This window comes from Electrophorus electricus, chromosome 18, assembly GCF_013358815.1.
Source record: "Electrophorus electricus isolate fEleEle1 chromosome 18, fEleEle1.pri, whole genome shotgun sequence".
Classification (NCBI taxonomy): domain Eukaryota; kingdom Metazoa; phylum Chordata; class Actinopteri; order Gymnotiformes; family Gymnotidae; genus Electrophorus; species Electrophorus electricus.
In genome coordinates this window covers 8144669-8168337 of record NC_049552.1, presented here as the reverse complement: position 1 = coordinate 8168337, position 23669 = coordinate 8144669, and the positions used below count along the sequence as shown (strand labels likewise).

Sequence of the window (23669 nt, the reverse complement as noted above, 5' to 3'; positions counted from 1 at the left end):
CTCAGGTTGTTTCTGAGAAATGAGACACTGTATACACACTCCTGATCCTTTTATTAAGAATGCAAATAAATGCATCAGTAAATAATAAATGCTGATGTAAATTTAATTCTGATATTGCATACACTATATGAAATATACAGTAAAAACTGTACCAATAAATTATTCCATAGCAGCTGGAAGCAGTCAGCCATATTTAAAGTCTTTTCTTGCCTTTTCTTTGTGTTCTTGCTGAAGTGTGTTATTTATGTCTAGGAAATAGTGCTGACGGAGCAAGAGCAGTGATAGATTTACACTTAAAGAGAGCGAGAGGAAAGCAATGTCTTTTTCTGAGGCTCATTCCTCTTAGTTACCTCTCCTGAAGCCTAATGACTGAAGAGGGAGTCAGGGTGAGTTTCGAAGAGTTAGAATATGAATATGCAGTAGCAGTCAAGTCAGCCAAGTGGTTAAACAGCGTGGGAATATAAAACAGCATCGCAGTGACTTTACTTCAGTCACTGGACTCAACTCTAACATTGGGAATACAGAGTAATAAGTCATTATTATTTTTTGTTGTATTGTGTTTTCTGTGGTTCCCTAGGAGACAAGCAAAACGAACAGCACCCATGACCTATCACGGAGCCCACAGAGTTTGAGTGATACAGGCTACTCCTCTGATGGGATATCAAGCTCACACAGTGAAATTACTGGCCTCATCCAGGAAGAAGAGATCAAGTTAAGTGAGAGGGGTTTGTCTGGGAGTCAAACACCACCAAGCCCCTCAGAAATAACTAAACTGGAAAGCTCCATGCGACCTCTGCTAGAGTCAAAGGTATCTTCTGATGGCGAAAGAATACGCAGCAAAGAGCGTAGTAGAGAACGCCACCACAGAGACACTGATGGCAGAAAGCACAGATCTCACGCACCATCAAACAGTCCAGAAGACTATGACTCTGATGAGGAGCTGGAGGACATCTTGGAAGAAGAAGAGGATCCGGCTGACTGGGAGGCCAAACGAGAGCTCAGAGCAATGGCTGCTGCTGGAGATGAAAAGAAAAAGAAAAAGCTGGAACCTGCAGAAATGACGGATGAGGAGTTTATGAGACGGCAGATCATGGAGATGAGTGCAGATGAAAATGAAGATGAGGAAGAAGAAGACATGGAGGAAGAGGAGGAGGAAGAAGAGGAGGAAGAAGAGGAAGAGGATGAAGGTTATGGCTATCAAAAGCCAAAAAAGATACACAAGCACATTAGTGACTCAGGAAAAGAAAAGCGCCGTCTTACCCACCATTCAAGCAGCTTTGAGGAAGAGAGCAAAACAGCCAGTGACATCTACAAAGGATCAGCTGAAGAGGGGGAGGAAGATCTAATGGGTTCACAAGGAGGCTTACGGAGATTCAAGACTATAGAACTGAACAACACCAACAGCTACAGTCGAGACATGGAACTGAGCAATGAAAATGATTTGAGCTTGGACAGAGAACCTGAACTCGAAATGGAAAGCCTTACAGGATCTCCAGAAGAACGCTCAAGAGGAGAGTACTCCTCTACTCTCCCACCAACTACTTCCAGTTACACCTCGGGAACGTCTCCTACCTCTATTTCCTCTATGGAGGATGACAGTGACAGTAGCCCTAGCAGGAGACAGCGCCTAGAAGAAGCAAAGCAACAGAGGAAAGCCAGGCATCGATCCCATGGCCCACTCCTTCCCACCATAGAAGATTCCTCAGAGGAAGATGAGCTAAGAGAAGAGGAGGAACTTCTGCGGGAACAAGAAAAGATGAGAGAAGTGGAGCAGCAGCGAATCCGAAGCACTGCCCGGAAAACAAAACGTGACAAAGAAGAGCTGAGGGCACAGAGAAGAAGGGAAAGGTCCAAAACTCCTCCCAGCAACCTGTCCCCGATTGAAGATGCTTCTCCAACAGAGGAGCTGAGACAGGCTGCTGAAATGGAGGAACTCCATCGTTCTTCCTGTTCAGAATACTCACCTTCAGTCGACTCTGAGGCTGAAGGCTATGAAATGTCATCCAAGCTCTACAAGTCTGGCAGTGAATACAATTTACCAACATTCATGTCACTTTATTCTCCTACTGAAAAGCCAGAGACTACACCCTCAACAATTATTACAACTACCTCCTCAAGTGGCAAACCTCTAAAGAGTGCAGAGGAAGTTTATGAGGAAATGATGAGGAAAGCAGAGATGTTACAGAAACAACAAAAGCAACAGCAACAACAGCAGTCTCGATCAGCACAGCAGTACAGTACCAGTGCCTACCAAGAGGAGGATAGACGTAACGGACAGCAATATGATGATGAGTATGAATACATTGACCAAGATGATACGGGCTATGAGAATGAGGAGGCAAGTGACATCTATGAAGAGATTCGTCAGACCTCACAGAATATTACTAAGCAGTTGGATGATCAAGTGGAAATGGATGTGTCTTACCAAGATAAACAATTGCTAGACACAGGAACAGCCTTTGCTAAACTTGTGGAACAGAGTAATGCCCTTCTCACTCCAGGCACGAGCCCAACACAACTCTCAGCTCCTGTATCATTTGCTGAAACAGGAACAGGAGGGCGAATACCTGATGTCAGAGTGACCCAGCATTTTTCCAAAGATGGACATAAAGATGGACTCAGACGTCATACTGGCAAAAATGGCATCACACCTGCAGCAGCTGCCACCACTATTGCTGCATATGGAGTATATGCAAGGGATGCTGTAACTGTCTCACAAACCAGTACCAGTCAAACAATGACTACAACACAGTCCACCTTGTATGGTCGGCAGACAAGCAGCACTGCCACAGCCACAACCAGCATTTCAAGTGTGTCCAGTAAAATAGCTGAAATCACTCAGGCATATAGTCAACGTGAAGGAAGAAGAATGTCAGACAGTAGAGTCCAAATGAGAGAGACTGCAACACCATCAGATACAATAACTGAATCTCGTACTCCTAAAGTCTATTCATACTACAAAGGGAGTCCACCCCTTTCACCTACTTCACCACCATCTCATAGTCCAGTTCGATCTCCTTCTAAGAGAACAGCTGAATTTTCAAGTCAGACTTTCAGCCCCTCAATGGTAGCACCCTCTGGAGGTTCTGGCCCCACATCTCCTGTTATTGCTCAGGCCACCCAGACACCTCATAGGGCCATTTCACCTCGCCTCTTTAGACAACAGTCCTCTCAGGATGCCCCATTCATGGTGATATCTATTGGATCTGAGCCCACTAGCCCACCAAAGCCAGTTACTGTTAACACTGCCACCTCACCCTTGTCTTCACCAACAAAATTTAGCCGTCAGTCAACATATGATGCATATTCACCACCTGTAAGCCCTCCTGACACACCACCACACCAACAGGCACCTCCCCATGGTTTCTACAGAACTTTTAAGACTGAGAGAGTTGATGTTGGAACAAGCATGGTAACTACTGTTAGCACTTACACTCGTGGATCACTGTCAATGGAAAACATATCTCTGTGCCGTATTTCCACAGTTCCTGGCACTTCAAGAGTTGAGCAAGGACAGAGGCTACAGAGTGCAAGTGTAGTGGATCTGAGGTCAATTGCAAAGTCAGCTCCAGTTATTATGACAGATCAGGGAATGGACTTGATTTCCTTGGCCACAGAATCCCGAAAGTATTCAGGGAGTGTTGAAGGGAGCCCCATCCGCCAAACCACAACTATACAACCCGTCATCATGAACTTGAATGTCCAGGAACAGCCACACGTGGCTGTTTCCACAGCCACAACTGTCAGTGTGACTGTTGCTGCCTCTATGTTCATTTCTCAGCCCAAGTATCCTGTGGTGTATGGTGATCCTCTTCAGAACAAGGTTGACTTGACACAGGGCATGGAAACTATGGTATGCCTTGCACAGAACAAGCCACCACCAACTGACCCTTCTATACCAAATATTGATGCCAAGTTAGAAGACCTCAGTATTCAGCAGCATCAATTACTTAGACAGCAGCAGAAGCTGCAGCAGCAGCAACAGATCTTGGAGCAGCAACTTAAACATCATCATCAACTTCAACAACAGGCTGCATCTTTTTCAAAGATTAACTTATCCAGTCAGTTGCCACTATTAAAGAAAGACTTGATAGTCAGCCAAACAAATGCTGCCCCAGTGGTCTGTGCAATATCTCCAGGTGTGGCACCTGAGATGTACACCATTGGAGGGCCCCTTGACCTGAAAGGTAAGGCACCAGAGGCAGGTTCTTCGAACCTGACAGCTGCTCAGCCTCATGTTATGATGGTCCAGATGGATGGCACAGCACAAGGAACTCTGACCCAGTTGATCAAACCAGAGGAAAGCCAGGATGTAGTGGATCTAACAGGACAAATCAAGAAAGAGAACCAAGTGGCTTGCTGTGATGTAGTTTATAACCTGCCCTTTGGTGGTAGCTGTGTCAGTAGTCCATTCTCCCAGAAACCAACAGCAGAAGATGCCACAAATGTTACTGAGCCATCAAGGCCTCCTTCTGCACCACCTCAGCACTATCAATCACTAGAGTCAAGACAAGAGAGACAACCAAGCCAAGATTTTGCTTCGAAATCATACACATTGCCATTCCCTGGCCGGATGCAACCATCCATGTCTGAGACTAATCTTGCAGAAGCAGGGCTCCACTCCTATCCATCAAAGCTTGATCCACACCTGCAAGCTTCTGGAGACTTAGCCATGGATTTAAGCTCGGTGAAACAGGGCTATGAAGGAGGATACTTTGGGATGGGAATTCAGTATGGCTCTTACACTGATCTTCGTCAGGGAGATGTGGGAACAGCCCCTCTGCCTATAAGGAGGTTCAGCTCCTTGTCCAATATCAGTTCTGACTATGGATACTCATCCCGTGATCTTTCTAGTTTCCAGGAGTCTAACCTTGCCCAGTATAGTGCCACTACTGCCAGAGAAATTAGCAGAATGTGTGCAGCTCTTAATTCAATAGATAGATATGGCAGCAACCCTGATCTTTTACAGTTAGGTACTGGACGAGGAGGTGGCCTTCCTGGTAGATATAATCTGCAGCAGGGTCCTAGACCCAGCTTCATGTATGGTCCAGATGGAAAGCCCCTTTCCCAAGCCCTCACCAACCTCATCAATGCAAGACAAGCAAGCCTTAGAGCCATGTATCCATTAGCTATTAGATCAGCTGACGGCATGATATATTCAACGATCAACACACCCATTGCGTCCACAGTGCCAATCACTACTCAGCCTGCCTCTGTACTGCGTCCATTATTAAGAGGTGTTTACAAGCCATATCCCACACCAAATATGACACCAGTACCTCTGGCCAGCCTCACAAGAGGGCCTGTGGCACCCAGAATGCCTCTCACAGGACAGGCACCTTACCGTTTCCCAACACCCAGCCGTCTTCCTGTTGCAACCTCTGCTACTGTAAATGAGTCAATTGCAGTCACAACAGAACAGGATGTACCTGTCTATCTTGGAAAGTCTTCAGTAAGCACATCAACTCATGGGACATCTGCAGCACTAACTCAACCTTGTGCTGCAGCCAGTGGTACAAGCTTAGCAATGCCTGTCTCAACACAGGTAGTTGTTTCAGAAAGCCACTCACAGCCTCAGCAGCAGCCAATAAATCTTTCTCAGCCACACTTTCACACCCAGGTTCCTGCCCAGCTTCCAGGAAAGCCTCTAGGAGTACAACCTCCACCTCCACTTGCACACTCTTATCATCCCACTCACAGTCAACTTCCAGCTAAGTCTGTTTCAACACAGCTACCTCCTCTAATGCAAACACCTGCAACCACTACAACAGCTCTGGGAGGTCCTCCACAACAAAAGGAGACAGAGGAAGAAAGGCTACATCGTCAACAGGAGCAGTTATTACAATTTGAGAGAGAGAGAGTAGAGCTAGAAAAATTAAGGCAGCTGCGGCTTCAGGAAGAGCTTGAGAGAGAGCGTGCAGAATTGCAGCGGCATCGGGAAAAAGAGCATATTCTGGTACAGCGGGAGATTCAGGAATTGCAGACAATCAAGCAGCAGGTTTTGCAGCAGCAACAGGCTGAAAGAGAAAGCCAACTGGTTATGCAGAGAGAACAACTGGCTCAGCAGAAACAGCAGCTTGATCAAATACAGTCCCTTCAACAACAGCTTCAGCAGCATCTTGAGGAGCAAAAGAGACAAAAGACGGCAGCTGCAGCCGCAGCAGCTGCAGCTGTAGCCAGTGCTAGTGCCCAACTTGTCTGTGACCAATCTGGCAGATTTATTCAGCCACAAGACCTGCCTTCAAATTTGCCATATGGGGATATTCAGGCCTCTTCTCGGTCCCTGCCTAATTCTTCATCTGAGATGTGCTTGAGGAATAACGAGGGGCAAGTAGAGAGTAGGTCTATGCGGAAACCAAGATCAATGCCTCGTCTACAGGATGGTGGTGAAGGAGAGGTAACAATGTTTTCTTTGCCTCGCAGGAATGTAGACAGCAGTGTACAAACAGATGATGAGGATGGAGAAGAAAGATATTTGATGTCCAGAAAAAGAAGGACTAGGCGCAGTGTGGACTGCAGTGTTCAAACAGATGATGATGAAGACAAGGCAGAGTGGGAGCAGCCTGTCAGGCGGAGACGTTCCCGGTATTCCAGACACTCTGAATCTGGGGCTGATCCTAAAACCGAAACTCCTACTTCAACTGCAGCCGCCAAAGTTGCTTCATCTAGCATTGCCATCCAAACCATTCGGGACTGCTCTTGCCAAACGGAGACTGAACAACTAGGGAGGATCTCCCCAGCCATACATGTCACTGTGCCAGACCCTAACAAAGTTGAGATTGTCCACTATATTTCTGGTCCAGAGAGAACTCAGAAAGGGCAAAGCTTAGCTTGCCAGACTGACCCTGAGGCCCAGTCTCAAGGTGTGGTGGTACCACAAATTAACGTAGCCACCACTATTAGCCCATATTCCAGCAGTGCACAACTTGTTGGTTCAGCAGATCCATTATCCCCTCGTCAACAGGGTGTTGCAAAGTTCGATAGACGGAAACCAGATCCCTTGGACATTGGCTATCAGCAGCACCACCTGCACAACGAGTCATTATCAAGTGTGATTCGGCAACCACCTAAATCCCCTCAGGTGCTGTATTCTCCTGTATCTCCTCTGTCTTCACCACATCGCATCATAGATTCATCATTCTCATCTAGTGAGAGGCTGAATAAAGCCCATGTCACTCCGCAGCAGAAGTCATACACCGCTGAGTCACCACAGAGACACCAGAGTCTACCGCGGCCTATGAAGAATGTTCAGAGATCCATGTCGGACCCCAAGCCCCTTAGTCCCACAACTGATGAGCAAACCAAGGCTAGAATATCCCTTTACCAGCAACAAGCACTTCAAAGTCAGGTATGACCAGATGCATATACTGTGTAATCTATTTTAAGAACACATGTAGTATTGCATTTATAATAAATTGAAGCTTTTTAAGGTTTTGGATCAAAGACAGCAATCTATATTAGTTCAAACAATATTCTGATAATAGTGCTTGAAATAAAGTGCACTTACATGTTTCTTTACTATAACGTTCTCATAACTTGGCATTGTTGCAGAAATAATTAGATATATTGATCATTGTAAAAATATTAATATTTTAAATTATTTAATTTTCGGAGTTCAATACATTGACAGTTTTAGTGTTTGAATGCTTTGAGTTACATTACCTTTGGATTTCATCTTTCAAGACAAAGATATTTAAGAATTTTACTGACTATGGGCTCTGTTTTCATGGACATAGCACAAACAAGAATAAGGCATAAGACCATGGGCATGTTACTGTTTTTGAGACCAGCGCAGACACACTAATCTGGCACAGTGGTGCACAAATTTTTTTTAAAAGAGGTTTAGGTTAGACTGAAAGCAGATATGAAAGCAGGTGTGCCATTCAGAATAACTCTCATTACCTTTAAAAGCGTAACGTGATCCAGTAATGTGATCATGGCAGTGAACGTACAGGAATATGCAGGCAGCAAAAACGAAACTTCATAAATTAAGAAACAGACATACTTGTTAGGGAAGTACAGAGTCACCACTCCAAAATATATGGCATTATATGAAGCAGTCCTTCCAAGTCTAGTAACATTAAACTTAAATCTCTTTCAGTGGCATTCGATAACTTATCATTCTTATCATTTGATAAGAACAATAATACAATAATAATAATTATTAACAATACCAACAATAATTATGATAGACAAAGTCACAATAGAATAGTTTTGTCCTTACAAAAAATATAACTAAATTAGTTGTATTTAGTTTGTAATTGTGAGATATATTTTTAGTGGGGTAATGTTTGTGGTCAAAATCCCGTAATTGGATTTTGAGTAATTGGAGTAACTGTCTGCATGAAGTGAGGGAAATACTAAGAGTAGGTCTGAATAAGCACTGTTTTAAGACAATATGGATTTAAAAGCACCAGCATATTTTAAATATCACACCCCCTGTTGTGCCAATCCACAATCCTGTCACAGGTGCATTTATTTCTGTCTGCCAAATTAACAAATGGTGATAAATGCACTGCCTCCCTATGAAATTAGGAAACTGTATCATTAGGTGGCTTTAACACCCCAGCACAGCCCTGATATTAAAACACTTTTAATGTACTCACAAAAATTATATGCAGTGAATTGCTTAAAAATTTTAACTCCTCTAAAAATGTTATGACACTTTAATTCCAGCTAGATCTACAGGTTCAGCCAGACAAAAGGAGTTAAAAGGACAAAAGTTTTTTTTTGTTTGAGCTGAGTTCATTATTCATTAGATGTTCCAATAAATAGTGAATGGGTTTGTATAAATAAAATCTAGTACATCTGATACCGGTCGAGTCCATTTAGGGGGTTACGCTTGGCCATTGATGATAAGCACTGAGTGTTTACTTCCCCCCTTATACTTATATTAGGACTAAAACATTGCAAACACTTGGTTGTTATTTTACATAGAAAGAGGTCAAGGAGGACCCTGAAGTCTCTGAATTTGAGCCAGCCCTGGAGCCATGGGGATCAGTGACCCCTGGCCATAGATCACATAACAGCTTTAGTTTGCATCCCTGCTGTGTGCCATTGAGGGGAGGGGGTCATTTTAAGTGACTATGGACTCTACTGCAATTTTCCATACTGTAATTTTCATATTTATACATTTTATAATTTGCAAATTAATTCAGCACTCTAGTAACTTCAAACAATTTGCATGCACTTGACCCCTTTGTTTTCCACGGCCCATGTTTTCCATGTTTTTTATAGTTGGCGGCACTCCAACAGAGCTCCCTCCTGAGAAAGGTTAAACGAACCCTGCCAAGCCCCCCGCCCGAGGAGACTCAGATGCCCATGGTCACTCCTGCCCTGCCCCAGATGTATGTGCCCTCTGTGCCCTCCCTGAAGGCTGGTTCTCGTCCAGGTCTGGCAGCCAAAGCCAGCCTCCTGAAGGACCTCACCCATGAGCTGAAGGCTGTTGAGCAGGAATCCACTAAACTACGGAAGCAGCAGGCTGAGCTGGAGGAGGAGGAGAAGGAGATTGATGCCAAACTTCGATACCTGGAGATGGGCATCACACAGCGAAAGGAAACTCTAGTGAAAGAGAGGGAGAGGAGGGAGTTGGCATACTTGCGCTGCATGGGTGACACACGAGACTATATGTCAGATTCTGAACTAAACAACCTTCGTCTGGCAGCTGCAGCTGCATCCTTCGAGAGCAATGGGCTTCTGACAAGACCCAGCACGGCACCACTTAGCCATTTTACCAGTGATCTGAACACTGCTGCACAGTTTCCCCCTACATCGTCATTTGCGTCCTACCAGTACCCACAGAACCAGTCAACAGTATCTGCACCACAGGCCTCCACATTCCAGAGCACTGGATTCAACCAGCCTCCCTATCCTACAGTCTCCCAAGCCCAGGCTCTCCCCCAGCCGACACCATTGCAGACCCACCATCCCACCCCATCTTATCAGGGTCAAGGGACCTTCCCCTCCCAGAGCTTTCCACAAAGCCAACCACCATACCCAACAGACCATACCGTGCTACCTGCAACCCAGCCGAGCCACCCAGGGTTCCAGCCTCCTCCACAACCACATGCTGGTCCAACTCCTTACCCAACGCACACCACGCCATACCCGAGCCAGGCACCCCCCTACCCGGTCAGCCAGACGAGTACCTACCAGCCGCCAGCAGATATACTCACTGTCCATCAGAGGCCACGTCAGACCTCACTGGCAGATCTTGAACATAAGATGCCGACTAATTATGAGGTTATAAGCAATCCTACTGTTGTAGTAACAACCTCTGCTCAAGATTCTACCTACAGCCAATCTGGTTTGGCTCCATCTTATGGACAGTACAGCACAACAATGGCAAGCACATATGGGCCATACTCCACTACTGTTTCAAGTGCTTATGGTGGGTACTCAACCACAACAGCAAGTACATATGGGCCATATACATCAACTTCAACAAGTAGCTATGGACAATATGCTACAACCACAGCAAATACCTATGGGTACACAACAACTACAGCCAGTTCATATGGACAGTACACCACTACTGTTACCAACACATATGGTCAGGCAACACTGTCCGACCATGTGCACTCCGTGGATAGCCCCTCTACTTATACTAGTGATGGCGTTTATGGTTCTTCCAACCTGGAGCAGAATGTCTCCAGGAACTACGTAATGATTGAAGATATCAGTGAACTAACCAAAGAGGGCATGGGCACCACCACCTCAGACCCTCATCGCGGTGAGGGCCACGGGCGATATGGGGGTGATGGACTCCACACACGAGGGGGGAGCTCCTACGGCAGACCAGAGGACGAGCGTGACGCAGAGATGTACGACCATCACCATGGCAGGGGTAAGAGCACCGGCAGCTACCAAGCGCGAGGGGCAGATACGCATGGCCGGGTAGTGGGCAGCTGTAGCATGGGTGGGGGGTCCTCATATTACTATGATGACTACAAGCACTCAACAACTACAAGGGCAGCCCAGAGGCACTCCTCAAAGAGCCTGGCTCCAGCTGTCATGTCCACCAAGAGGAGTAAACATCGTAAACAAGGTTTGGAGCAGAAGATCTCCAAGTTCTCCCCAATTGAGGAGGCTCGTGATGTGGAGGCTGATCTGGCCTCATACACCATGAGCACCTCTACCACAAGTGGTTATGGTACAGGTTCCCGTACGCGGAAACTCCAAGATGAAATCTATGGGCTGCGGCAGACTACATATGACCCGCATCGAGGCTACTATGATGATGAACGTCTCTATGGCTATGGCAGGTCCCGCTCAACTGGTTATGGCATGGATAAAATTTCTTCGCGGGAGACAAGCTACCGAAGCAGGTCTTATGAACGGGACTACACAGACCGGTCATACAGAAGCAGCTGTGGTCACAGCGGACGGCCTGCTTTGCGATCTCAGTACTCTGAAGAAGAGAGTCCACTCAGTCCCATGGGAAAGCTCATGGGGAATAGGCGGGCCTACTACGATCCATCTAATCCATATGGCTCAAGTCACTCTCTCCCTGATGTGCAGGACCATATTCGAGACCTGCCACGGACCCATGTCTACAAGCCCGATGATATGTACATAATAGACGATATGTATTGCGCTGTGTCTGACAGTGAAGGTAATTGGGTGCTGAATGCCAGAGCCACTGTCTACTTTAAACATCCCCCACCCACCCAGAGAAAGAGAAAGAGTAGCAGATGTAAAGGAGTCCAGTGCATGCCTATGTTGTGCTTTCAGGCTACAAGCTTTCGTCAGAACTGACTGTCAATGCAGTGATGAGTGCCAAAATTGCATGAACACTTGTGTAATCTTTTAATTTCCTTTTATTTTTTTTTTTCTGTTATGCATGTTTTCCAAAGATATAGCTCTGGCATGTAATATCAGAAATGTCTGAGTAGTGTTTAAGTTGGGCAGTTTTTTTGCAGTGCTACGCATGGGCATTAAGCTCTAGCTCTCTTTTTTGTTGCATGACCATAGTCTGCATGACTCTTTCACCGACCAAAATGGAGACTGATTGTGATTTACTTCTGGTTTCCAAAGCCTACCACCTTGGCCAGGAGGAGACTGACTGGTTCGAGAAGCCACGCGATGTTCGTGGTTCCCGTCACTACAGCAGTGGCCATTCGTCCACTGGGAGGCGAAGCCACGTTAAGCACACATACCATGACTATGATGAACCTCCAGAGGAAGACCTTTGGCCACAAGATGACTATGGTCACTCTCGCCACACATCCTCTCGAGAACACCGTCACCATGGTAGTGGAAGCTCTGGCAGGCACTCATCCTCCCGCCACTCTGATGAACCACGCTCTTCTCGATCGTCACGCTCCTCAAAGGACCCATCTGTGCGGCACGACTCCCGTTCCATGTCCTCTTCTTCTGCGAAGAGGGGTGACTCTCGGTCTCAGGGCTACCACTCCTCTGACTACTCCCGTGACCCTTCAGGCCACCACCATGGCTCCCGCTCTGGTAAGCAGTCCTCCCACCACCAAGGGTCTTCAAGCAGGAAGCAGGATCTTCAGAGCCACCAATCATCTTCTCGACAGCCAGGTTCAACTGGGACAACGCAAAGGGCTCCAGCTGCATCTTCAAGCTCAAGCAGGCAGCCTGCTTCCCAGCAGCCACCTGATACCCAACAGCTGGGCCAGCGAACACAGCTACAGCAGCAGGCACAGACATCAACACCCAGGCCAGGACAGCAGACACCTGCAGGGAGTGCCACGCAGCCACAGCCAGCACAAGCCCAGCAACCTCAAGCCAAACCTGGACAGACTGGGCCTCCAGCACGTCAACCTGCTGCAGGAGGGCAACCAGCACCTGCTACGGTGAGCAGTGTTGTTCCTATATTAACTATGGCGCAACATATGTAAATTTGGGGTAACCTAAACTAATAGGGTCACAAAGTTGATGCAAAACCTTTTGGGCGTTTCGTTAAACATGTAGCAATGTTAATGCATTATTAATAGTCCTGATTCATAAGATTCTAAAACAGTCAATTTTACGAAGAAGTGTACAGAGGACATCAGTGGGGTGATTATGCATGGTTTACTTAAGAGTAATTATGGATATGTCTAATTGTTGCATTGAGGCATAATACGATCAAAATGATCTGTATTTCCTACACCCAAGCTGGCAGAAACTTTTATATCTTCATCATTTTCATCGCTGGATCCGTCTTCCTAACACCCACCATTCAATTCGCTTCTCTGCTTTGATGTCCTGCCCTTCCTCCTGCATCTGTCCATCCATTTTAATATACCAGTTTCTACTCTTATCGTTCCACAAGCATCCATGCATATCAGTGGTCTGCTCATCTTTCTTTTGGCTTTCTCTCTCTCATAACACTTCCTTCACTTTTTTTCCTCAAATTCTGTCTTCTTCCAGCATTGAATTTGAAAAGGACCAGCTCACCATACACTGTTAATTTAATTTTTGCTGAGTTCATGTTAGTAGGCTCTTATCCTGTTTTCTTATTAGCTGGCTATATACTGAGTGAACAAAGCTATTACAGACTGCCTTTCTCCTTATCACGATAGATTTCTCATTGTTTGCTTTGTGTATACCCCCAAAAGGTTAGCATTGCTCTTCATTGGACATATACACTCAATAGCCACCAATTAGTCTTGGAAAATGTTGAGTGAAAATGCATTGACAAAATTGTAAAAGCAATAAATAAATTGTAGATAAACAAATAAATATTTTTAGCATGCATTTACTTTATAGGTGTTTCTTAGCTGTATGAGAATATACCACTGATTGATTAACCACCACCCCCCACCCCCCAAATATGTCAGCAACATGAAAGAGCATGTTGTAATAGTATAGTATACCAATTAAAATAGATAATACTTTATCCAGACAACTGTTGATGACAGAAACAAAGGATGACTCTGGACCCCAGAGATTTACAACATTAATTAAAAAATAACCCAGAGAGTAATAGTGTGACAACAGAATGCAAAGTGCTTTTACTTGCAAATTATCTTTTACTTGCAACTTGTGCTCCGTGAACTGAACAGAATGTGGTTTAAACAGAATTTGATGGGGAAAGTGCTGCTTCATTGCTTGTCTGAGACTGTGTTCTTAGAAATGACTGCTTAACATTTGACATACATGAAATACATACATGACTTTATGCAATCAAAGCCAAATGTTTATTATTAACCAGTGAGTTTTGCTAAAAATAACCACAGGTGTCTTGTCTCTGATAGACTAAGCCAGAGCCTACTCCTGCCACTGCTATTGGAGCAAAAGCAGTCACCCCTCAGCCTGCCAAAACACCCCAGCCTCCGCTCACAGGGATAGGTGAGTCTAGACCTATGTACACACACACACACGCATGCACACACGTTTATTTTAATGTCTTGTCAGGACATTGGGTCATATAGATCTCACATGTACATATCATGTTATGTCATAAGTCTAGCCATACAAAAAACAATGCCCTTTACCTTAAAAGACTTTATCTTATCAGGACCATCTTGCTATGTAGTCACATTTTAATTTTAGTTAATTAATTAATTTTAGTTAATTTTGCTGCTTCGGAAGCTTGGTTCTTCTACAGCAAGAAAATGGACGGTAGACATCTTTGCACAATAGGTACAAAATGTTAGAAGAGTACTGTTCTGAGGAATCATGGAGGCCATTAGAACTATAGCAAATTTAACTGTCCTTGCTGTAACATTTTTCATTGTATTAAAGAATTATCACACCATCCTGAATCAGGTGTGCTAGAACAGGAACACAGGAATGAAGTATTAGCCTATTAGAAGTTACACAATACTTTGTCACAATATAGCTCACAAATCCATGTGTTCTCACTGTGTTCACTAGCTCCAAATTTCTAACTAGTGGTTCAGAAAAATAACATCGGGGTATTTCTTATTAATATGAATACAATGTCCCTTAACAAATCTCTGCACAACCACTACATATTCATGCAATTATGAGAGACAGCTACATCAAACACATGTGAACACACAATAGCCCATGCAAAGAAGCAAATGGTCTCTTGGACATTAACCTCTGTCTGTTCCAGTTTGTTTTTGTTTGTTTTTTTTGCATGAAATCTTTCTTCTTGGTACTCAGGGATAGGGCCACTAGGTTTAAGGGGTAAAGTGAAATGACGAGGCATCTGCCCCCTACTTCTCTGCAGGCTCCAAGGCGGCCCCGAGGCCTGTTGGAATAGGCAGTGCGGCCGCAGCTCAGCCTGGTATGGAAGGAGAGAGCGTGCTGTCTAAGATCCTGCCCGGCGGGGCCGCCGAGCAGGCTGGCAAGCTAGGAGAAGGTGAAGAGAAAGTACCTTAAAAGTTAAAGTGCTTTTCATCATGGCACACTGGGCTACACCACCACAACGCTATACCACACTGTTCGCTGTTTGAGGATTTCGCTAATGTATTGAAATGAAGCTCTGAATCAGACTGTGATTTTCTTCTCTGGTACTTTCCCAGTACCTGCGTCTTATTTATTCCCTCTTTATCTCTTTCCCCCTTTTTTTAACTACATACAAACAGCAATTTCTGGATTTGGCAAGAAGTTCACGTCCTTGTGGTGAAGAGGTCCAACTAAAGGTAAGTGACCGAGAGAAACACAAGTGAACGCAAGAGCACGCAAAGGAAATATCACGGTACCATCAATGTTTACATTAGGTCCAAAAGGGGTGGGTGTGTGTGTGTGTGTGTGCACGCCTTCTGTTTCATAATCTTACTTATAGGTTATAGTTACAGCAGATTGTGTGGTGGCTGAGGAGGGCTGAACTGCAGAATTAGGAGAGAGAAGGGTAAATAGAGTGCTGTAAAGTGCATTTGTGTAGGTGATTAGGCATCTCCCAGAGTAATTTGGGGGGGTCAAATTGGGCATTGTGTGGGAGAGTGCTTCTTAGCGTGTGTTGTCATGTAACCTCTAAATAAATGTGAATGTATTTGTGTGTGTGTGTGTGTGTGTGTGTGTGTGTGTGTGGGTGGGTGGGTGTGGATGTTCCTAATGTTTATCATTTTAGGATGTCTACAAAATGATGGAGGATGTTAGGTTTTGTACTGGAAAACCCTATGAAGTTCCCCTTCTTCTGTGTTTTAATTTTAAAAGAATGAGAGAGAAAGTGAGAGAGAGGGAGAGAAGTCATCTAGGTTCCCTGGTAAGAACTAAGTTTAAATAAATGGCTACAATGTGATTTGATTGTACAATTGCATTATAGATAAAGGCTATATGTTACTAGAGTTACTAGACGTGGATTTTCACTGAATTTTCAGGCCCAATCACCAATAAATACACAAAAAAAGAATGGCACAGCTGCAGTAGCACTTTAGTTTGCAAGCAATGCTAAGCACAGCATGCTAAGGAAGTAATAAGATGGATTATTTACCAAATGTTATGCTTAACTCACCAACTCCTGCCTGCAATTAACAACAGAGATCTCTATCACAAATAATGAGTTTTGTTTCAAAATAATGTTGTGGGCTGTACATGATTCATTAAGCTAATTGCATTTTCTTAATTAATGATTTATAATTGCATTCTATCTTAATCTAACTGAATTGGCTTCTTGTAAATTACCATGAAACTGAATTTCCATGTCTTCTCTGCTTTCAGCCAACCAGGACTGGAATCACAGGACTCTGTTCAGCCTAGGCCTAGGCATACGAACACAGAGGGACTACACTGCTTTCCTCTGGCAGGCCAGACAGTAAGCAGTGATCACAAATCAATGACAATTATTACAATAGCAGGATTTAAAAGTACAACATGCTTACAATGAATATACATTTAAATTAGAAGCATTTTCAAATAGTTTCTTGTTGTATTTGTGACACTTTCTCAAAATGGTAGATCATGCTGGAACACCCCTGTGCTACCCTGAAAGTAGCAAGGGAAAACATACAGAACATTAGCTATTGTGACTGGAAGCATGTAACGTGCTCCCCTGCTAGCTAGGACTAATGTAACACAGAACATTCAGTCCTGACAGCAGTCAGATAGTTCATAGATAGGTGGTAGGTCAAAGGTCACTGAATGTTCATAGGTAGAGTGTTATTTTAATCGGACTGCTGTCATTATAATTACCTGATAGTGATACAGCAGAGCAAGCCCAGGGAGTCTAAGTCTAACCATAGACTACAGTCAAAGGGAACCGCGAAGTCGGATGGTACAAACTTTCCTGAAGCTCCGTGGCTTTTACCATGTTTCATAGCTCTAGTCTGGTATTTCCATAACATCCAAACCAAACGTTTACACGTTTGCGCATATGGACATACCACTGACCATTGTCAACACCTCTGGTTATTGTGACATTTTCAATAGTATCTTTTGCACTCCCACATTTATACTCCAATGTCATCATTAGCTCTGCCAAACACAATTCAAACAACAACATTAACTATGGGGGGGGTGCATTACCCTGGGTGGCTCCCAACCAGGGTAATGCAAGCCTAAATCAACAAAACAGGCCAAGCTAAAAGGTTCTAAAAGTAGGCTGCCTTTAGGAATCATTGTGTCACAGTGCACATTGAAAGAGTAGAGAGAGAATAGAAAGTATGACTGGCTTGAATCAGGCACACTGCTCCAAAGAAATAATTCAAAAAATTATGACTAGACGAATGAAACACTATGTTATGTTTTCAATGTGTGCTTATATTTAGATGCATCACATCAGTAAGGTTAACACTAGCTTTTCAGGGGCTTCCAATGTTTCTTTCTTTCTCTCATGCACACACACACACTCTTGACAGTCAGTAATGTACTGGACAGAATCAATGGAGCAGTAACATTATGAAACCGCCACTCTCACAGCCAGTGCCGTTTTAGCGCAGCCAGCCACTCCGTCGGCTCGGAAACAGTGGAGACGCAGTGCTCAAGTGACTGGTTGATCACAGGACTTCAGTGGTGTTGTATTCCATATTCCCCATGAGACCCCAGCCTCACTTTTCATAACCCACTAATAACAGCTGCCTCAGTTTGTACTACAGATGCCAGAAAAAGACACTTATCTGTGCAATTGAAGTCAATCTGCTGTGTTGTACAAAATGTTCAGTGCTGCTATTTTTACCTGAATGAAAAGCATAATCCTAATAAGTAGAGTAATGTGTTAATAGCATAAGCCAAAATGGCATAGCAAACTGACAGCAGCAGTTTAGTTAGGTTGTGTTTCTCGAGCTTGATCAGCTAGCAAAAATTGGAGACAATTAGGACTGAAGACTTATGCTGTAGAGACAAGCTTATATACCCACACACACACATGCAGACACTCATACAAACACACACACACAAAGTTACATTCAAACAGGCAATCTCAAAAGCTGTCACAGACAATGAGATAAATTCCAAACTCCAGTGCAAACATGGATTCTTTAAGAGCACACCAGTATTTATAGTATGACAAAAACATCACAATGATTCATAATCCATTATTCTTTAGTGAATGACTGTAACCAGGCAATGGGTGTGAAATATCCAATTGCTTTTAGCATATTTGAGTCAAGCTGATCAACCTGAAATATTTATCACTTTTCTGAGCTGGAAGACTCCATGCTGTCATAAGAGAAAGGATGCCACATGATGAAAGCCAACATTTCAATTACAGTGGCTTCCCATTGGAAAGAGGATAATTGGGTGTAACAATTACTGAGGGAGTTATTCTCTCATTCATGTTTTGTAGTGGACAGAGTACTACGAATAGATCATTTCTGATTTCACTGCATAGCATGTGATGTTGGACTGGATTACATAACTCACAGCTGTTGTCAGTTATCTTGTGAGGGAACTATTTATATATTTGTGTCTTTTGCCACCTAGTGGTGTAAAAAGACAATAAACAATTCTTGGAATCTGACTTAAAGGTATATAGCATGATTTTTCCAACTTAAACGTCATTACATTCTTTCTGATATGTGCTCAAAATGTTTATGAATTTATGAAAACTGCAGCACATATTTTGGCCTTATTGTGATAATGAGTATGATGTGGAAAAATGGTAGAGCAGCTATTAAATAAATTAACATATTATTATGTAAAAGCTAAGCCTAACAAATTTCTCCCTACAGGATTTTTCTGTGTATTTTATGCAGGTCGCTCAGAGGTTGGATTCACTCAGTCATCCCTGTTCTGGCAAGCAAACATGACCAAAGATACAAGTATCAAGATCCCCTACTGCAGCCATTGCAGCCTGTGAGCTTTTCTCTCAGGCCTCCAGAGGGCAGTGTGAAAAAGATGATAGAAGGCAAAGATCTCCACATGTCCTGCAACAGCTGAGTGAATGAGCAACTCTAAAATGTTGGTCTCACATAGCTTCATAACAGAAGGAGACCTTATACGTTGCTATGGCAAATGTCATTGCATGAGTGCTTTTCGTCAAAAGAAATGATTTATGTAAGAACAGCAAGGGAGTATACACATTGCTTCAGAAATTCCGAGCACACGTGAACACATGTTCATGGCTCCATTGTAACAGTGCTTTGTTTGCTGGGAGTTGTGATTCCATGTTCCTGTATCTACTTAGGCAACAAACTTTGCTCCCCTCTCATCTCAGGGATGATAGGAGATTCTATGAAAATAAATCAGTCAAAACTTCATAGGTTTTTCCAGTCCTGTAAATGACCTCCTTTTTTATCTGATGAGACAGCCTTTTGGAAAGAAGAAAACAGAAAAAACAAGGAAAAGGCAAAGTGAAAATGACGACAACGACAACAAAAATATTTCCATCGTACACTCAGTCTCTACATTCCAGAATGGAAAAAATACTTTTTTTTTTTCTTCTCTGAATGCAGACTGTTGTTCCTCTATTCTCTTGCGATGTGTTTGAGGAGTGTACAGTGGATTCAGAATGCATGTAACTTTATATCCAAGACCTTACACTGTTCGCCAATTTGAGGTGAGTGGCCATAAGACACGGGGGATTCAGGAGAATGCTAAAATGAAAGGAACACATAGATGAAGAAATAACATATATATATACAAGAGAAACACCGGACAAGAGGACTGAAATGGTATTGTTTGAGATAGATAGAAAGGCTTTGAACAGTCAGGTCTTGTTTGTCAGTTAGCCATTACAAAGCCATTAAAAAACCATCCCGAGTGGGGTTGGGACTGTCACAACCGTTCTACAATGTTGGGGACGTTTGTGTTTCTGGTTATGATTTTGTGCAGTCTGGCGTTTTATTTTGTTGCCTAATTTATTTTTGTTCATTAGATGTCGCCTTAAACATTGCCACTGATTTTGTTTTTCAGGGATTTAGTTTAGTTTTTTTTTTTAGACCATGAGATTAAATTATTGTTTTCACACTAGACACTGTTTGTATATAATGATAATAAGCCAAAATAGATGCTAGAAAGTTCATTTATAATTTTTATTTATTTATTTTGGGAGATGGTGTTTTATTTTATAATTTATTTTAGTATTTAGTCACCATTAGTCTGCTGTAATTGTTCAATTACTATTACTTAATTACAGTTTTTCATTCATTTTATTTCATTTTTGTATTGGTTTAGATGTAGAAAAAAAGCAATAGTGTCAGACAGTTGGACAAGAGCACAATCGTTCGGTATTAATATACTAGTGGTCAGGAGAGCGATGCATCTGTCTATAAAACTGAAATGTTTCTAGAATTCCCAAACTTGCTGTTCATTGACTCTTAAAAATGTTGCCCACTCCTTAAATGGGCAAAAAACCCAAACAAGTTCATAGCAAAGCAATAGTCTTTAATAATAAAAATATATATATCTTTACACACGATTTTTATTTTTAGTTTATTTTATATAATTCCAGTGGAATAGACAGAATAAAAGTATGAAAAGGTTTCTAGGGACTGAGGTATGGATAAGTGTCTTTGGCACATCTAGGACCACAATTGGTGTCAATATTCCAGTCTAACCAATCACATTACACCGTGACAATTGGGTGATTTCCTGGCAATGAGGTTTAGCCCATACAGTACTGAGAATTTGCATGTAATGTACACAATTCCTAGTAGAAACAAAAGCCTCTTAGGTCAGGTCTTCCAACAGTTTGATCAGTTTCTGTACTTTTGTTGCTGACAGGTTAGTGATGGACCTTTAGGTTTAGCGGTATGATTGCGATGTAGCTACTTAAGCTGGTATAAAAGAGCATGTTCCTGAAAAAAAAGATTTTTCTTCGATAATCACCTCGATATTGTTACATGTGAATGAGTGAATAATTTTGGATGTATGTATGCCTTTGGGTTTATGATCACTGAAAAACAAAAAGAAACAAAAAACTCAGATTAGTAAACAAAGAAGTGGTTTTGATGGGCAACTTTACATTTCAAACGTTCTATGCAATGATTCTTATTCGGGGAAAAATGTTTGGAGAGACAAGTCACCATTCAATACATCACACTAGTCACACCAGATGAAAAAATAGACAGTAGTTCCAACAAAAATAAGAACTTAAATACGGGATTGACTTGTTTGTAAATAAGTAATTGTATTGTAAAGAGTTTAATTGAACTTTTTGTGGCATGTTTGAGTCCCCCTTCATGCAACTTTCAAGGAGCAGCCACATGGTCATCCTCGAGTAGTCATACATTTCTATCACTTCCTTCTCACCTCACCCACAGGATTGTGGGTAGCTGGGAAACCTACACTCACTTTCCATAAATCAATGTGATCAGCTCACCTGTTGCTTAGCTGCCTGTTGATGCACTTGTTATTATATAGAAATTGCTTTGAAACATGATTATACAAATGACAAAGAATGACTAAGGAAGTATATATTCTGAACTCAAAAAAATAATATGTAAAAAATCTAAATCTTTTCTGTAAGAGATATAATACATTTTGTGAGTAAGGTGTTGTTCATATCTGGGTTCAAAAGCATTTTAATAAGTTCAAAATATTTACATTTATTACTGGCTGTGGGAGATTTTGTGCAATATTAAACACAATTGTAGAGGATACATGGATGTAGAAGATAGGAATACAGTAGAATAAATCAGATGAAAATTTCATCTAATGGGACCATTCAATTTTTCCTATTTTATTCCATTTTTGCCACTGTGCTTTATAGGCCTGCCACAACAGAATGTGTTTGGGTGAAATGCTATGTTATTATGTGCGGACAAAATACTACCATGTAATTTGAGTGCTTGCAAATTTAGGTTGGCAAGGACATTACATGATCCCTTAATCAATATATTTATTATGTTAGTTATGAATATATGATTTGTTTTCAAGCATAAAATCTACAAAAGTAATTATACCTAACACACACATACATATATATCTATATATCATTATTAGAAACAATGGCAGAAATGAGTGTATTCTTCATCAAATACAATTAGTTTTTGTGTTTAAGTTTGATTTTGTTCACCTCAGGAAAGCACAGTCAATGTATCATGGTGACATGGTATCAAGGGGACTTAATATGCATAGTTGTAAGGGCTTATTTACAATACTAAGAAAGCCATGTTGTTTTTGCCCTGAGCCTAACTGGATTACCAGGGCTTTTGGCGGTAATGTGTGACAGGGAAAAGCATATCATCCCTCGTCTTATGGTTTTACACCGACCAAAAAAAATTGTACTATCACTAATGTGCTGTGTCACCCTGAACATTTGTTGCTCTGGCTGGCTGCTAGCACACAGAAACAGGATGACAGGAGAAGGGCTAGTTTACTGGGCTTTGTTTGAGCCTAATCTTATACTAGGAGGAGAGTTAAGTGAAGAAGGTTTATTTAAATCTCTTATCTAGTCCAGCAGTAGGCTTAAACCAGGCCATCTGAAATGGACTAAATGTTCCAGAAATGAGGCAAGAGTGGCAAGAAGAGGCAAGAAATAAAAATAGAGGAGAAGAGTAAAGTGTAAAGCAACAAATCCTGTCAATCAGGCATCAGGGAAAATATCATCTTTTGTTTAAAAGTAAAATGAAGTAACAAGTGCATGAGCCTCTAGCAGCAGTCCACAGATCCCCACTCCTTTTCTCCTCAGACCCACTGGCAGCCATTCTCACTATAAATACCAGACCTGTATGACATGGAAATCTCGTATGTGCACAACCAACCTATACATGGAACAAGCAAATGGTGTGCTTGAAAAACCTGCCAAAATTGTGCTTTTGTGTATAAAGTTTAAAAGTTCAAAGCATCAACAACAACAACCGAGAAAACATTAAAAACAGCATTGTGTATGTGGTTGGATCATCTGGGCTGTTTGGAGAAAAAAAGAACAAGTTGTATTTGGAAACATTATTGGTCTGTGTAAAGTTTCTATACATGTTGTGTTTGTATAATGAGAAAAAAAATCCTTTATGAAGAAGAGACCCTGCCTTCCATGTAACTTGTGGGTTGCAGCAGGGGATGTTTGAAAGGAGAAGTATAAATTTAAATATAAAACAGCAACAGAAAATAGCTGAGAACTTTAAATGGATTGACATAAAATGTTACATTCACTGTTGTAAGTGCAATGAGCTATTATTCATGTAAACCATTGTAAACCTTGTGTATGTTTCAATGTATACCTGTAAACAGTTGTAGTTGGCTTGGTGCATCATGTCATGTTATGTGATGAATGAAATAATGATCCTACAATACATTTCAATCAGGAAAAAAGAATAAATAAGAATTTGAAAAACAAGTTTGTGTTATTTTTTGACTATACAGAAAAAAAGAAAGAAATGGGTGTTGACCTATGGGTGCCTAAGCATGGAGAACATCTGGGATGAATG

General features: G+C 42.4%; 1 protein-coding gene across 5 annotated transcripts in view; it reads left to right on the top strand.

The window, feature by feature from the left end:
• Positions 1–23578, top strand: part of bsna (bassoon presynaptic cytomatrix protein a) — a 99255-nt gene extending 75677 nt beyond the window's left edge. Inside the window, exons 5-14 of one of the 5 annotated variants that reach the window (XM_027012390.2) lie at positions 578–7081; positions 7187–7348; positions 9238–11614; positions 12037–12821; positions 14208–14301; positions 15152–15283; positions 15510–15566; positions 15995–16129; positions 16585–16678; positions 19032–23578. In XM_027012390.2, coding sequence (XP_026868191.2) covers positions 578–7081; positions 7187–7348; positions 9238–11614; positions 12037–12821; positions 14208–14301; positions 15152–15283; positions 15510–15550 — 10095 coding nt within the window. In that variant the 3' untranslated portion in view covers positions 15551–15566; positions 15995–16129; positions 16585–16678; positions 19032–23578. Of the gene's footprint in view, positions 1–577; positions 7349–9237; positions 11615–12036; positions 12822–14207; positions 14302–15151; positions 15284–15509; positions 15567–15994; positions 16130–16584; positions 16679–19031 lie in introns of all 5 variants that reach the window. The other 4 variants (XM_027012388.2, XM_027012391.2, XM_027012387.2 and 1 more) reach the window with 4 other exon arrangements.
• The last annotated feature ends 91 nt before the right edge of the window (positions 23579–23669 follow it).